At 30.3% G+C, this 12,428-nt stretch overlaps 1 protein-coding gene across 2 annotated transcripts in view; it reads right to left on the reverse strand.

Annotated features, from left to right (window-relative positions):
* The window catches only part of ACC (acetyl-CoA carboxylase), a 231,818-nt gene that overhangs the window by 87,961 nt on the left and 131,429 nt on the right, over positions 1-12,428 (reverse strand). For both annotated transcript variants that reach the window (XM_085807436.1, XM_085807435.1), the window contains exons 22-25: positions 8,228-8,347; positions 7,935-8,124; positions 3,233-3,357; positions 2,957-3,070 (exon numbers count right to left, since the gene is read on the reverse strand). In XM_085807436.1, the coding sequence (XP_085663562.1) occupies positions 2,957-3,070; positions 3,233-3,357; positions 7,935-8,124; positions 8,228-8,347 (549 nt within the window). The remainder of the gene's footprint in view (positions 1-2,956; positions 3,071-3,232; positions 3,358-7,934; positions 8,125-8,227; positions 8,348-12,428) is intronic.

The raw sequence follows: 12,428 nt of genomic DNA on the forward strand, positions 1-12,428 counted from the left end.
GAAAATGCAATATATTGAGCACTAATATTACAGGAAAGTGCTGCATATTCAACAATTTCAAAATTTGTAAATATAGCATAACTTCTTTTTTGAGTAATTGTGCAGAGAGTTTCCTTTAAGCGAACCTTAATGGAATTTAGTTCACGAAAGTTTAAAAGTATTAAAATAACCTCAGCATAATACATGGCCCACCAGCGGTAAAGTCCCTAAACACTGGTAGTTTTGCTCTGAGGAATGAATCTCGAGAATCGGCTGGATGCATGGCCATTTTTGTGGTTTTACCCCCACGTGTAATGTGTTTTTAATTTTCACGAGCCAGTTTCACTTAGAAAGTACTCCATGAAAGCATCCCTGCCTTCCATGTAGCACTTAGGGCAGAATACATAAATAATACTAATAATAATATAATGCATATAGTTTGCCTCTGTATAATGTATTATCACAGCAAAGTTTTATGAATTGTGCAGGAAAATATATAATAAGAAGTACAGCAATAAGAATGTATTATTGAATATACATTTCAAGAGAGTAATGAAACATCATTCCAGTATTGAAGATATTAAAATAACCTCAGCATAATGCATGGCCCACCAGCGGTAAAGTACCTAAACACTGGTAGTTTTGCTCTGAGGTATGAATCTCGAGATGGATGCATGGCCATTTTTGTGGTTCAGTATTGTGTTTTCATTAAATACAAGTATGCTAAGCTATAGAACTCACTTGACTTTTTTGCAATTACAACTATAATATAATTATAGCTGTTAAAAAACACTGTATCCATATTAACTAGAATCATAGTGCAATTCCAATTAAATTTATCAATACTCTATATTAAATTTATCAATACTTCATATTTTTAATTGTATAATTTTTGTATGCCATCTTACCAGATTTAAATTGATGATCTATAATCCGGAATTACCGAAGTCCCGGCGAGTCTGGATTACGGACTTTGTTCTGCACTTGAAAGCTAATACTTCAGACTGAATTCCTACAAATTGTAGATTTCAGAAGGAAGCATCCAAAAAAAAACACATTTGCATCCACTTAGAGCACCAGTGACTGCAATTTCCATTTCATTTTCTTTTTTGTGTTAGAGTGACTACAGGGCAGTAAAATTATATATTATGGAAGAATTTAATTATAACAGGCTGATGTATCTTCACTAATAATACTGTCTTGATTCTACAGAATGGGCTTGGATTTACTGGTTTTAACTTATTTATTCCTCTTTCTTTAACATAAGAGCTGTTTCACTATTTTTTTGTCACAATTTTAACTTCTATGTTCTTCAAACACAATATTTCACTCATAATCTAGCATAATTTCTGTTATTTCATCACATCATGCCCTCTCCAATTTCAGCCAGCCTCGCTGAATTCGAATTCAAATTTAGTGACTTCAAAAAAAAAAAAAAAACTTATAGACTAAAAACTTCAACAGTGCTTCCTACATGTTTTAGAAAATTAATTCTGGACTTTTTAACTCCATTTGCCAAGATCCTGAAATTATATTTTATCTGCTGGATTAACCCTCTGACAGGTGGTGGGACGCCTGGCGTCCCATCTTTTTTATCAGATTTTATTTCCCAGATAAAAGCTGCAAAATTCAATTTAAAATACATGCAATTACACCTTTTACTTCTCTAAATGTATAACAGATGGCAGCACCAGTATTCATTCATGGAAATGTAAAATAAATATTCTTTGCAGGTCTAATTTTTAAGAAGTTTTTTTTTTTTACCCCCCTTAATTTCTAATGTGTTTGAACAACAACTTTCGGTGTTAGAATGAATATTTTTATGCGAAAGTTTCCTTTTCTAATAAAAATTATTACTTGAATTCATTTATATTAATTAAGAATGGTTGAAATTAAAAGGTGGGACAAATATGTCCCACCACGCATGTAGGAATTGCTGCTACTAGATGGCAGCATCGTTCAAATACTTCAATATCAATATTCAAGTATCATGTTCATTTAATATGTTGATAATGCAAATTTATATTTTTTAATAAATTGTAATAATGTTAAAACTTAAAAATATTTAGCATTTTTTCCGAAAGAAATTAAAATATAACTCTGTAACATGAAATGTCATTAAATACTGAATGGATATGTGAGTGTGATTCACCATAGAAAAATATCCTAAGCGGAGGAAAGAGGTAAATGCAAATAAACCTGACAGCCTTCTAAATAGCTTCCTTTTCAAACCTGTAGCAAATAAAGTACCGAAGCGAAAATCATATTATGAAATCATTAAAAAATATCAAACTCGTACAGAGAGTGATTTTTTTTTTAAATATGCAATTTTTTTGAAAGAAAAAAATTTTATTTTGCGAATATGATCAATATTTTCTAGATAATTATTCAAAAACGTTTTTTGTATCTTGCATTTTCAATTCGTTGCTAAAACTAGCGCTTTAGATAAGCATGTTAGTCGAATTTATGCCCAGGCAAAGATGCCATTTTACTGCTCTAGATGAACGGTGGGACAAGCGGTATCCCACAACCTCATGAATTACCTTAAAGGTTTACCTGTTTTTTTTGCATAAAATAACATAGTATTAGGGGCTAATTATCTATGTGTAAAGTTATTTTTTCCAAAAAAAAAAAAAAAATTATGCACCAAACCTCAAAGGGTTAAGCATTTGCCTACAGTTACAGTTTCTTTCTTCAGCAACTACTGGAAGATTTTTTTCAAAGGAAGAATTTCAAAACTTAATGAGAAAGGATCAAGAAGTTTTAAGCTTATGGTGTAATTTTTGTTCTTATAGCTATACTGACCTGTAAAAACCTAAATATTGAAACTGTTAGCTTCTCTCATAACAAATAAATCCAGAAACTGGTTCAATATCAAATTTTAACTAAAAATAAAATACCTCTCCTGTGTTAAAAAGAGCAGTTAAAACTCTTTTTAGACATTGCTCAGCTTATAATTATTTCTAGTTCTTCTTACCTGACGAGCTCTTAAAGCTACTTTTGAGTTTTCCGATTTATTTAGAGTAGTAAGATCATTTAAAATTGCAGCTAATTCATCTGTCAGTCCAGGCTCATGTCCACACAGATGATCCTAACAAAAATGTTCATCTCATTATATTACACAAATATACATTTCATTAAAAAAATTTCTAAATGTAAAACTGAAAAATATGAAAGGTTTTTTGAAAACTGAAATTTGAGTTAAAACAGTACAAAAGTAAAAAGAAACTTTAATTAAATCACAAAAACTTACAATGAGTTTTATTATAAGCTGATTCTTTTTGCTAACTTGTAAATGAGAGAATATCTTTCCAACCACAGTAGCCATTTCATCTTTATGCTTCTCTCTTAGCAATGCCACACATTTGTCATAATGTCCTGAAATCAGAGCAACTTTATTATACTTCAATATTCTAAAATTCATTATGTTAAACATTCAGATCTGGTGCACATATATTCATGCATGCAAAGAATATTAGCACTGCATAATATTATTAAATGCAAAAAGCATTTGTATACTTTGATATACCAAGCTTAAAATTATATATTTAAAGATCAGCTAAACTAAATTTTAATAAAATGATTTTCAAGAATACACATTAAAGTCTTTACATATACTACTTCTATTTAAATATTTAATTAATTTCAGCCTATCACACATGGGTTGTGTGCTTAAAGAAAGGGATACTCTTGCAAAGAACTTTTTAAAGGAACATGACTCATTCTGACATTATGCACACAGAAAGAAATAGTGAAACACCATTCATCTACTGAGCTAAAGACATGATTAACTATAATGCTCAATGGCTTAACTGGTATGCCATATTATATTAAAAAATAGATTATAAAAATATAAATATCTAATCAGATTTGTCTTATTTCAAAATTTATTTACACAAACATTAGCACATACTTACATGCAAAAAAGTACGTATTTATTTCATAAAAAATGTGAAATGAATTTAATGTAGCATAATTCCATGAAATTCCCAATTTTTCTTTTAAAAATGAAATCTACAAAGAAATGACATTGCTAATATCTGAGACAGGATTTGGAAGTTTCATATAGTTTATGGCCACAACAATTTTTATGATAAAGAAGATTCAGTAAGCCAATCATTTTTAGATTATGTCTGGCCATTCTCTTGATGGAAAAGAATGTTATGAGGAAAGAAGTCTATAATGCCATGGTCATTGTGTTAAAGGAGATGTAACAAAACAGTTACTTTATGTTTTGGAGCTATCCACAAAATGCTGCAAAAACTGACTCATGATAGAGTCTACTCTGAAACAAGTGGAAAAAATACAGGCCCCAAAGAACCATCTGATTCTCAATAAAAGAATTGGTCTTAAATCTTTTCAGCCTGTTTTAAAAAAAGGTTATATTCACAAGCTTTAGTTGCTTAGTAATATAGTCTAGAAATGTCAGAGCACCCACTTAATCCCTTAAATTTTTGTATGAAGTTTGTAACCTTTCAAATAATACAATACAAAACTTGAAAGGCCAATATCCAAAACTCCAGATCACCAGTTAACCTTCCAGCATGCGCGTCTGCACAAAATTTACGACAAATTCAGTTTTGAATGCAAATTTTTTGCATATTGAAGCTGAGACATCTGAAAGTCATTTCTATTCCTCCTTTCTACCTTTCCCCACATCATGGAATACGCAACTTTTTTCTTTTTTCTTTTTTTTTTTTTAACAGGAAATTTGTGCTACGTGGCAGCTTTTTCGTAAAAATTACAACATGCGTGTGTTCGTGGGTGAAAATTCGGAAAGTATTTTTTTTCTCAAATATTTTGTAATTTTGTGTTATGAATTGCCGTGTATTATTTTAATTTGAATACATTTGGCTCTGTAAATTTTATATCAGTTTTCATGGCAAAAAAATATGTGCAACCAGCTGATTTTGCTTGCATTCTTCAAGAATTATCTGATGAAGAAAAGGAAGACAATGAAACCTTTGGATGGGAGAACAATAGCGATTTCCATTCCTTATTTTCTTTTATTTCTGTTTTTAGAAATAAATAAAAATATTAATGTTAGTTTAAAGTGCATATTTGTAACCAGTAAGAAGTAAATTTCCTTGCAGAAGTAAGTAATGCTAAACTTACTTTTTTTCCTACCAAGGTGTATCCCTTTTTTATTTATCTATACTTGCCTTTGATGAATATTAAAATTAGCTTCGATTTTAAAATATAATTATTAAATAATAAATTTTAAATGTTCTATAATGAAATACATCGTTGCATTTCCTTCTCACTAACATAAGAACTTAAAAATAATTTACTTATATTTGAATGTGCTATCATTTGTATTTTGCAATAATAAAATTAATATTTTATTTCTTAACAAATTTATTATCAATATTCCCTCATTTGTGTTGTTTTTCATGCCAAAAACGGTAAAATAACGGTTGTCGTAAAAAATACGACGCACGTGTTCTCATGTAAAATTGCTAAGTGCACGTGCTGGAAGGTTAAGCTTCTTTCCATACAGTCTCGAAATGCAGAATATAATATTCAAGAAAAGCAAGTGTGCCATAAAAACAGTTCTTCTCCCAACTAATTGAAATTCTTGAATGTCACTTTTAAACACCTTCTGGCATCTGACTTAAACAATAAATAAAATCTTAAGACACATTTGTTTGGAGTGGTATGTTGCTTATACTGGTTTTCTTTTGTTAACTTAGCAGATGAAAGAAAAATTCCGAAGAGTTTCAGTTCCGATAACCTAGCAAATTGTGCTCTTCCATAAATTTCTAATTTGATCCAGCTTATTTTTTGCAGGATATAACTAGTACAGCTATTTTATCAAAATTTAAATTTGTATTTTTGATTATATCAAAAAGTTTTTCATTCTAGATTTCCAGCAGTATCAGCAAAAGCATACTTCAATACCATTGAATCAAAAAGTGGAATTCATGCAAAAAAAATATATGTACGCATAGCAAGGTATATGAGAATGCAAAATCAATAGTATACAAGGGGAAAGAAATTGTTTGAATTTTTATGGGTTCTGACACCCCATTCACAATGAACAAATAGTCTAAAAAATTCATTCATTATGCTAAAAGTGATAATCTTGAAAAAGTAACAACTGAATGGATGAGACAGCATCACAGTGAGGGCATGCCTTTGATTGATGCAATGTTAATAGTTCAAGTCAAAATACTTCTTGAGGAAATGGGACTTAAAGTGACTGCACATATTTGACAAGTTGGTTAACCAAATTTAGAAACTGCGATGGTATGAGACAGCTAAAAATTTCAGGTAAAAAAGCTTAGCTGAAAGCAAAGCAGCTGAGCAATCTGTAGATGAATTCATCAGACTAGTTAATAGCAAACAATTGACACCAAAACAAATTTAAGACCAATGAAACTGATCTTTTTTGGCAATATCTGTCCTAAACTACTTGTCAATACCTGTAGAATAGGTCCCAATTGGAGTCAAAGATTCCAAAGCCAGACTATCGATTTTGACAGTACAAACATGCTGCAGGAACTCGCAGATGTAAACTATTTGGAAGGGGAAAAAATGCACTACCATAGGGCATTTAAAGGAAAAATTTCTTCATCACCTATCATTCAAATAAGGAAAATGAATAACACAAACATTAATGATTGATATTAAAATCATTTCACATCATGTAAAGTCATGCTACCAGATGATGCAAAACTGTGCTGATTATAGAAAACCCTTTGGCTTGAAGTTTGACTAAAAAATAATATTTCCATCTTATTGTTTCACTCAAATTTGTGCATCCATCATTCAGCAAATGAAATTGGATTGTTGTGCACAATGAAATACAAAGTAGCCTTTCAAAAATGTATGTTAAGTAGTCTGAGCAGCAACAAGGCCATTCAAGAATTTTTTAAATATTTTTGCATAAAAACTTGCTGCATGGAGCATTACAAGAGCATGGGAAGACATATCTGCAAATATTTTTTTAAATGATAGTCATATTGATGATGATGATAGGTCACAAATTAGAAAAATTTTGGATATCACAAGCAAAACATGAAAATTTCCAATTTACAGCCTTTGTGGGGAGGGGCGGAAGAGAGAGGTGATAATAAATGAAGGTAATACAACAGAAACTTTCCATTATGATGACAATGACTTAATAATCAATCAATGAATGGGAATTCTCAACACCACATTTACAGGACATGAACAATGAAACTTTGTAACCGATTAAGAAATTATTAATAAAATTAAAGCCAGAGTATTAGCAATAAAAACAAAACAGCTTAAACTGAAAGAAATGTTTAGTCAGTGAAATATTGAACTTAAATTTTGATTCCCCTTATCCCTTCTCATACCTTTTGATAATGAATAATTTATTATTTCATACATAACTACTTCATATTTTTTATTTTATAATTTCTGTAAATGATCTAGTTAAATTTAAACTGAGGAGTTAAAGTCTGGAAAATTTCCAAATCAGGAATCATTGAATTCCTGACGATTTTGGACCTTAGTCTTTGTATTGTATACCATTTGTATACCTTCTTTAGCTTCCATATCAAAATTTTTCTTTGTTACAAAGATAATTCACTTTCCTTTCATAATATAGTAAGATTTCTCTCCCTGCATGACATATCTGAGAATGTTAAAAAAATTTTCTCACGTCTCAATTTAATATTTTTTTATTTCTCTACACACATAATGCAGTTTTACGTTCCAAGTTTTTTCATCCCTTTAAAAATGTCTTTCTTAATCATGAATACCTGTCATAGCAATTGCTTTTGCTACTTTAAACAAATCATGATGTTTATCCCGTCATACTTTTTCAAGTTGTCAAAACAAGCTATTTGTAGCTTCTGCACTAACAGTATTTACTACTGTATTGAGCAGAAAAGAAATTTGCCAAAACATTAACAGTTCTTTAAAATTTCTGTACATAAATATGGTTATTCTGAGAGAGGAAAAAAAAAAAAAAAAAAGTTTACCATTTTGAAATTCTGTTTCAACAGATAAATACTGACGCAGAAGATCTTGTACCACAGCTTTCATCCTGCCACGTATACCATTTCTGTACCTTTGAACTAACTGAACGATACCTTGTGTTGTCATAAAGAACACGTCTCTATCAGATCTTTTCTGAAGAGTGGCTGCATAGCTGTCAATAACACTAGCTATCTAAAAACATAAGTCATTCTAAGATGCAAAAAATAAACTTTCATATGGAGAAGTCACCTGCAATCACTAAAGGGGGAAAAAATGCAACATAAAAATGCCATACCTGTTGGCTAGGAAACTGTGCTAAGACAGAAGTTATGTTACTTGAATACATAGACATCAATTTCTTTATATTTTTTTCCACATTAGAAGGAATTCTTCCAGAAATTGAAGATATTATTTCCTGTTGAGGAAAATTAAGTTTAATTCTCATAATAAAAATAAAAACATATAATCTCAATAATTTAAGACTAAAAATACTAGTATCACTAGTACCATTTTATATATCACAGCAATGTAAATACATAAAAATTCTACAATAGGAAAGAAACATAGTTTGACATATACTAAGGCAAATGGAATTCTTAGGAATGAATCACAATAATTTCGTCTACAAGATGTTAGGTTTACTTTGGGGGGGGGAGTATCAGAATTTTGATATTCACTGCTGTTTTACTCGCTTCATCATGAAACATTTGATCAGTTTCATTTCACTTCTTTAATCTTTATTTTGAGAATGGATTTTCATCCCAAACTTTTCAGAAAACATTAAAAATGATTATCACAGAGCTAGGCAAGTGATTAAAAAATTAGAGAGTAGTTAACAGATGTTTCATCAATATGAATTTCAAATCATATTCCAAATCCAAACAAAGAACACAAAAGAAAAGCTTTTTTATGAAGGTTTCTGTAATGAGTTACCCATCAGATGAGTCAATGTAAAGTCAGAGGAGTTAAGTAAAAAAACAGTTTAACAGTAAACGTGATCTCACGTTAAAATACGAGTTATTTATATATTGCTTCCATCTACTCTTTTTTTATTTTGTGATTAAAGCTGTTTTCAGCTAAAACATGTTTATGGATTAACTGAGTTTTTGCTGTATACTAAATAAAATAAAAATGGGAATCTGTATCTATCTGTATGTACACTGTATTTTTCATAAAAGTTCTTATACAACCTTTTTAATTTTGAGACTATTAGTTAAAGACAAATATTTCTAGTTACAAAAATGTTTTAAATAAGGCAAATGTTGATGTTTTAGAGATTTCAATGTTAAGGAATCAATTCTGTAAAAATTATGAGATGTAACTTTCCACCAGTTTCTTTCTTTCTTTCCAGTTTCCACCAGTTATATTTATTAAAATTTTATATACATTCTAACAAATAAAACACAAAATGTTTGATTCTCACACAATAAACATTAATATTGATTTTTAATCTTAAATTTTCACAAATATTGTTTCTTGAAATTCAGGAGCCCTACACAAATTTAAGACATAAAAAAATCTTTATGCAACTAAAATTTAAATATTAGATTAAGAAAAGGTTTCTGTACTAACAGATTAGGTGATAAGCAGACAGTCATGAAAAGTTTTAATCAATGCAGATTTCTACAAAAAGGAAATTTAACTCATAGAATCTTACAGTATTTGTGTTCTGGAAAAACAGCAGCAGGCTTAAAGTACTGACATAGTCAATTTGCATAAGCATAATTTGCATTTGCATAAGTCAATTTGCATTTGCATAAGATTTTTAAAAAAATTCTAGTCCCAAGAATTTTTTGTGTGGTAATTACACTATAATCATAAAATAATGAAACTATACGTGAATACTATTAAAAATTTTCAGCTATGCAATAGAAACAATTTAAGATAAAATTTAAAATTAGGCAGAAAATGGCAAATTTTGTTTGGGGGTAGATTTTGAGTAAAACTATCAGTTTTGAAGGTGATCAAGCAGAGGTTCCTCTTTTTCAGGAGCACTTCAGAAGCAAGTCTTTCTTCTCCTGAAGAAGAATGACCTGTTTCTATCTGAACTCCAAATCCTCCAACCAAAATTTATGCCAAACAATGGTTGCTTTTTGGAACTAATTTTAAATATTTTTAGTATTTGAAAACATTCAAATTACTCACTTGAGAATGCTTGAGCCTACCAACAAATTAAAAAATCTTGCATACAAGTAAATTCAGTAAGGTATATAACTGAACAACATTAAATGGGAAAAAAAAAAAAAAAAAACTTTGAATTAACCTAATTTATTTTGCAAGCAATTCCTTAAGGCGAGAAATAAAGATTGTTTTTCTGCCTCTGAATATCTAAAAAAATCCCAAATGTTTAAACTAAATAAGTTGGCCAGGTTTTGTCATATGCGAGTAAAAATTTTTGTATTTAAAAACACGTATACACTTTACTAAACATAAAGACCAGGGAAACTTTTAACAGTTAAATACAGGCTGGTCAGTGATGTTCCTCAAAGGCAGTTGTGTGTTGTCTGCTCTAGCGGCAATTTTAAGGTGAATAATATGTACACAGTTAAATACAGAAAATAAAGCCTGCATAAAATTTTTATGGATATACCCAGAGATAAACAGCTTATGCTTAACCCTTTTGTGCCGACTGTCACGTCTACGTGCCAGCAACGAACACACTCACTTCCCGGCCGACATGCAGGCATGCCACAGCGTTTTCCCATTCAGCCCCCACTGTCACGTATTTGTGCCAGTGAATGTTTAAAAACTATAATTTCTGCCACAAGATGGCACTGTATATCCATATGGTTTCAGATACATGTACATTAGACCTTCTACTCGGAATGTTTTAAAAACTATAATTTTAGTCCTGGAATGTTTTAAAAACTATAATTTCTGCCACAAGATGGCACTGTATGTCCATATGGTTTCAGATACATGTACATTAGACCTTCTACTCGAAATGAGAGAAGCATGACTCACATACACGTGTTTTTGATTATATAAACAAAAGGGGAAATAAATGTTTCCGAATGGCGTGATTTATGACGTCTCTTTAAATTCGCACATGGTAGTTGTTTATTGTAGGTAGAGAAGTTTTATTTTCTCTAAAGCGTTGGGTATTTCGGTTTGCAGTTCAGTTTTTAGAAAATAATTGGATCTTGTTAGACGTGAATTCTTTCTGTTTTTACCGTTGCAATGCCGAAGCATCGAAAATGTTTAACAGAGCATGAAATTGCAGAAATGATGCAAAATATTTCAGATATTGATTCTGAAATTCTGATATTGATTCTGAAAGATTAACTGAAAGCCATTTTCCAAAACTTTGTTCAGAAGAGACTGATAAGAAAATGAGACGACGATGCTTCGTTTGTTCACATTCCCGGAAAATTCCTCCAAAACGGCAAATGAGTTATTACGAGTGCAAGGAATGTTACGTAGGACTGTGTGCAGATTTCAAATTTTTTTCAAATTTTTCATACGAAAAGAAAATTTTAAGTAATATATTTAGTTTTCAGATGTATAATGTTAAAAGTCATAAAATGGTGAGTAATGAAAATAAAATGTGTAAAAGATGCATTTAAACAAGAAGTAAGGTAATTAAAGTATATATAAAAATATCTATAAAGCATAAGCCGTTTAAATACTCTATAGAGCATTATTAAACAATGCGTTGATACTTCGGAAATTTCATGGATTTAGGCTTAATAGCAAAAAAGCCCCCGGCCCTGGACAGACACTCGCATAAGACACTGCCGGCCTTCGCGATAAGCACGCGTTTGAGCTAGCCGGCACGAAGGGGTTAAATCAAGAAACAAAATGCAGATTATAACAAGATATTCTACAGCTGCCATATTCAACAATAATTTATAAAAGCTTTCGATTGCCTTTATATTTTAACAAGAAGGATGGAATGATTTCTTTTCCTACTATTTTTAAATGCGGGATATGAAAGACATATTTGTAGTTTTAAAAGTATTATTAAGTAATTTTTAAAGTTAAGGTTGCTTATTATAATTGTGCTAAAGCTGCATAGCCATACCACAGTAAAGTTGTATAAATTTTCCATAGCTTGTAACTATACTATAATCTGCTTTGAAAAGAAATGCCTTCCTTAAGAAATCTTTCTCGGGGAAACTTTACAAACAACAGGTTTTACAAATGCCGCAAAAGCTGTAAACAAGAGATCATGAAGGTAGTTAATTTTTCCTGAAATCAAATGAACGATGAAACAAAAAATGTCTCATGTTCTTATTCCAATTATTCACTGGTGGCAATTTTTTTTTTTTTTTTTCTCCTTAAAGATTGGTAAGAGTTATGGTAAGAGTCAACCATATAAACAACATGCTCATTATTTCTTTCAGACACATACTAGCTCTGATATAGATGACAATCAACATTTACTACAATAAAAGCAGTTTACTTTCAAAAATGCAAAAAATTACTCTCATATTACAGGGAAGAGCTATATTTAAATATATTTTAAGAAAAAAATAGATGCCAACAAAGCTAAA

This window comes from Stegodyphus dumicola, chromosome X1 (assembly GCF_044657685.1).
Source record: "Stegodyphus dumicola isolate Sdum_Otavi_A_Nest chromosome X1, ASM4465768v1".
NCBI classification, from domain to species: Eukaryota; Metazoa; Arthropoda; class Arachnida; order Araneae; family Eresidae; genus Stegodyphus; species Stegodyphus dumicola.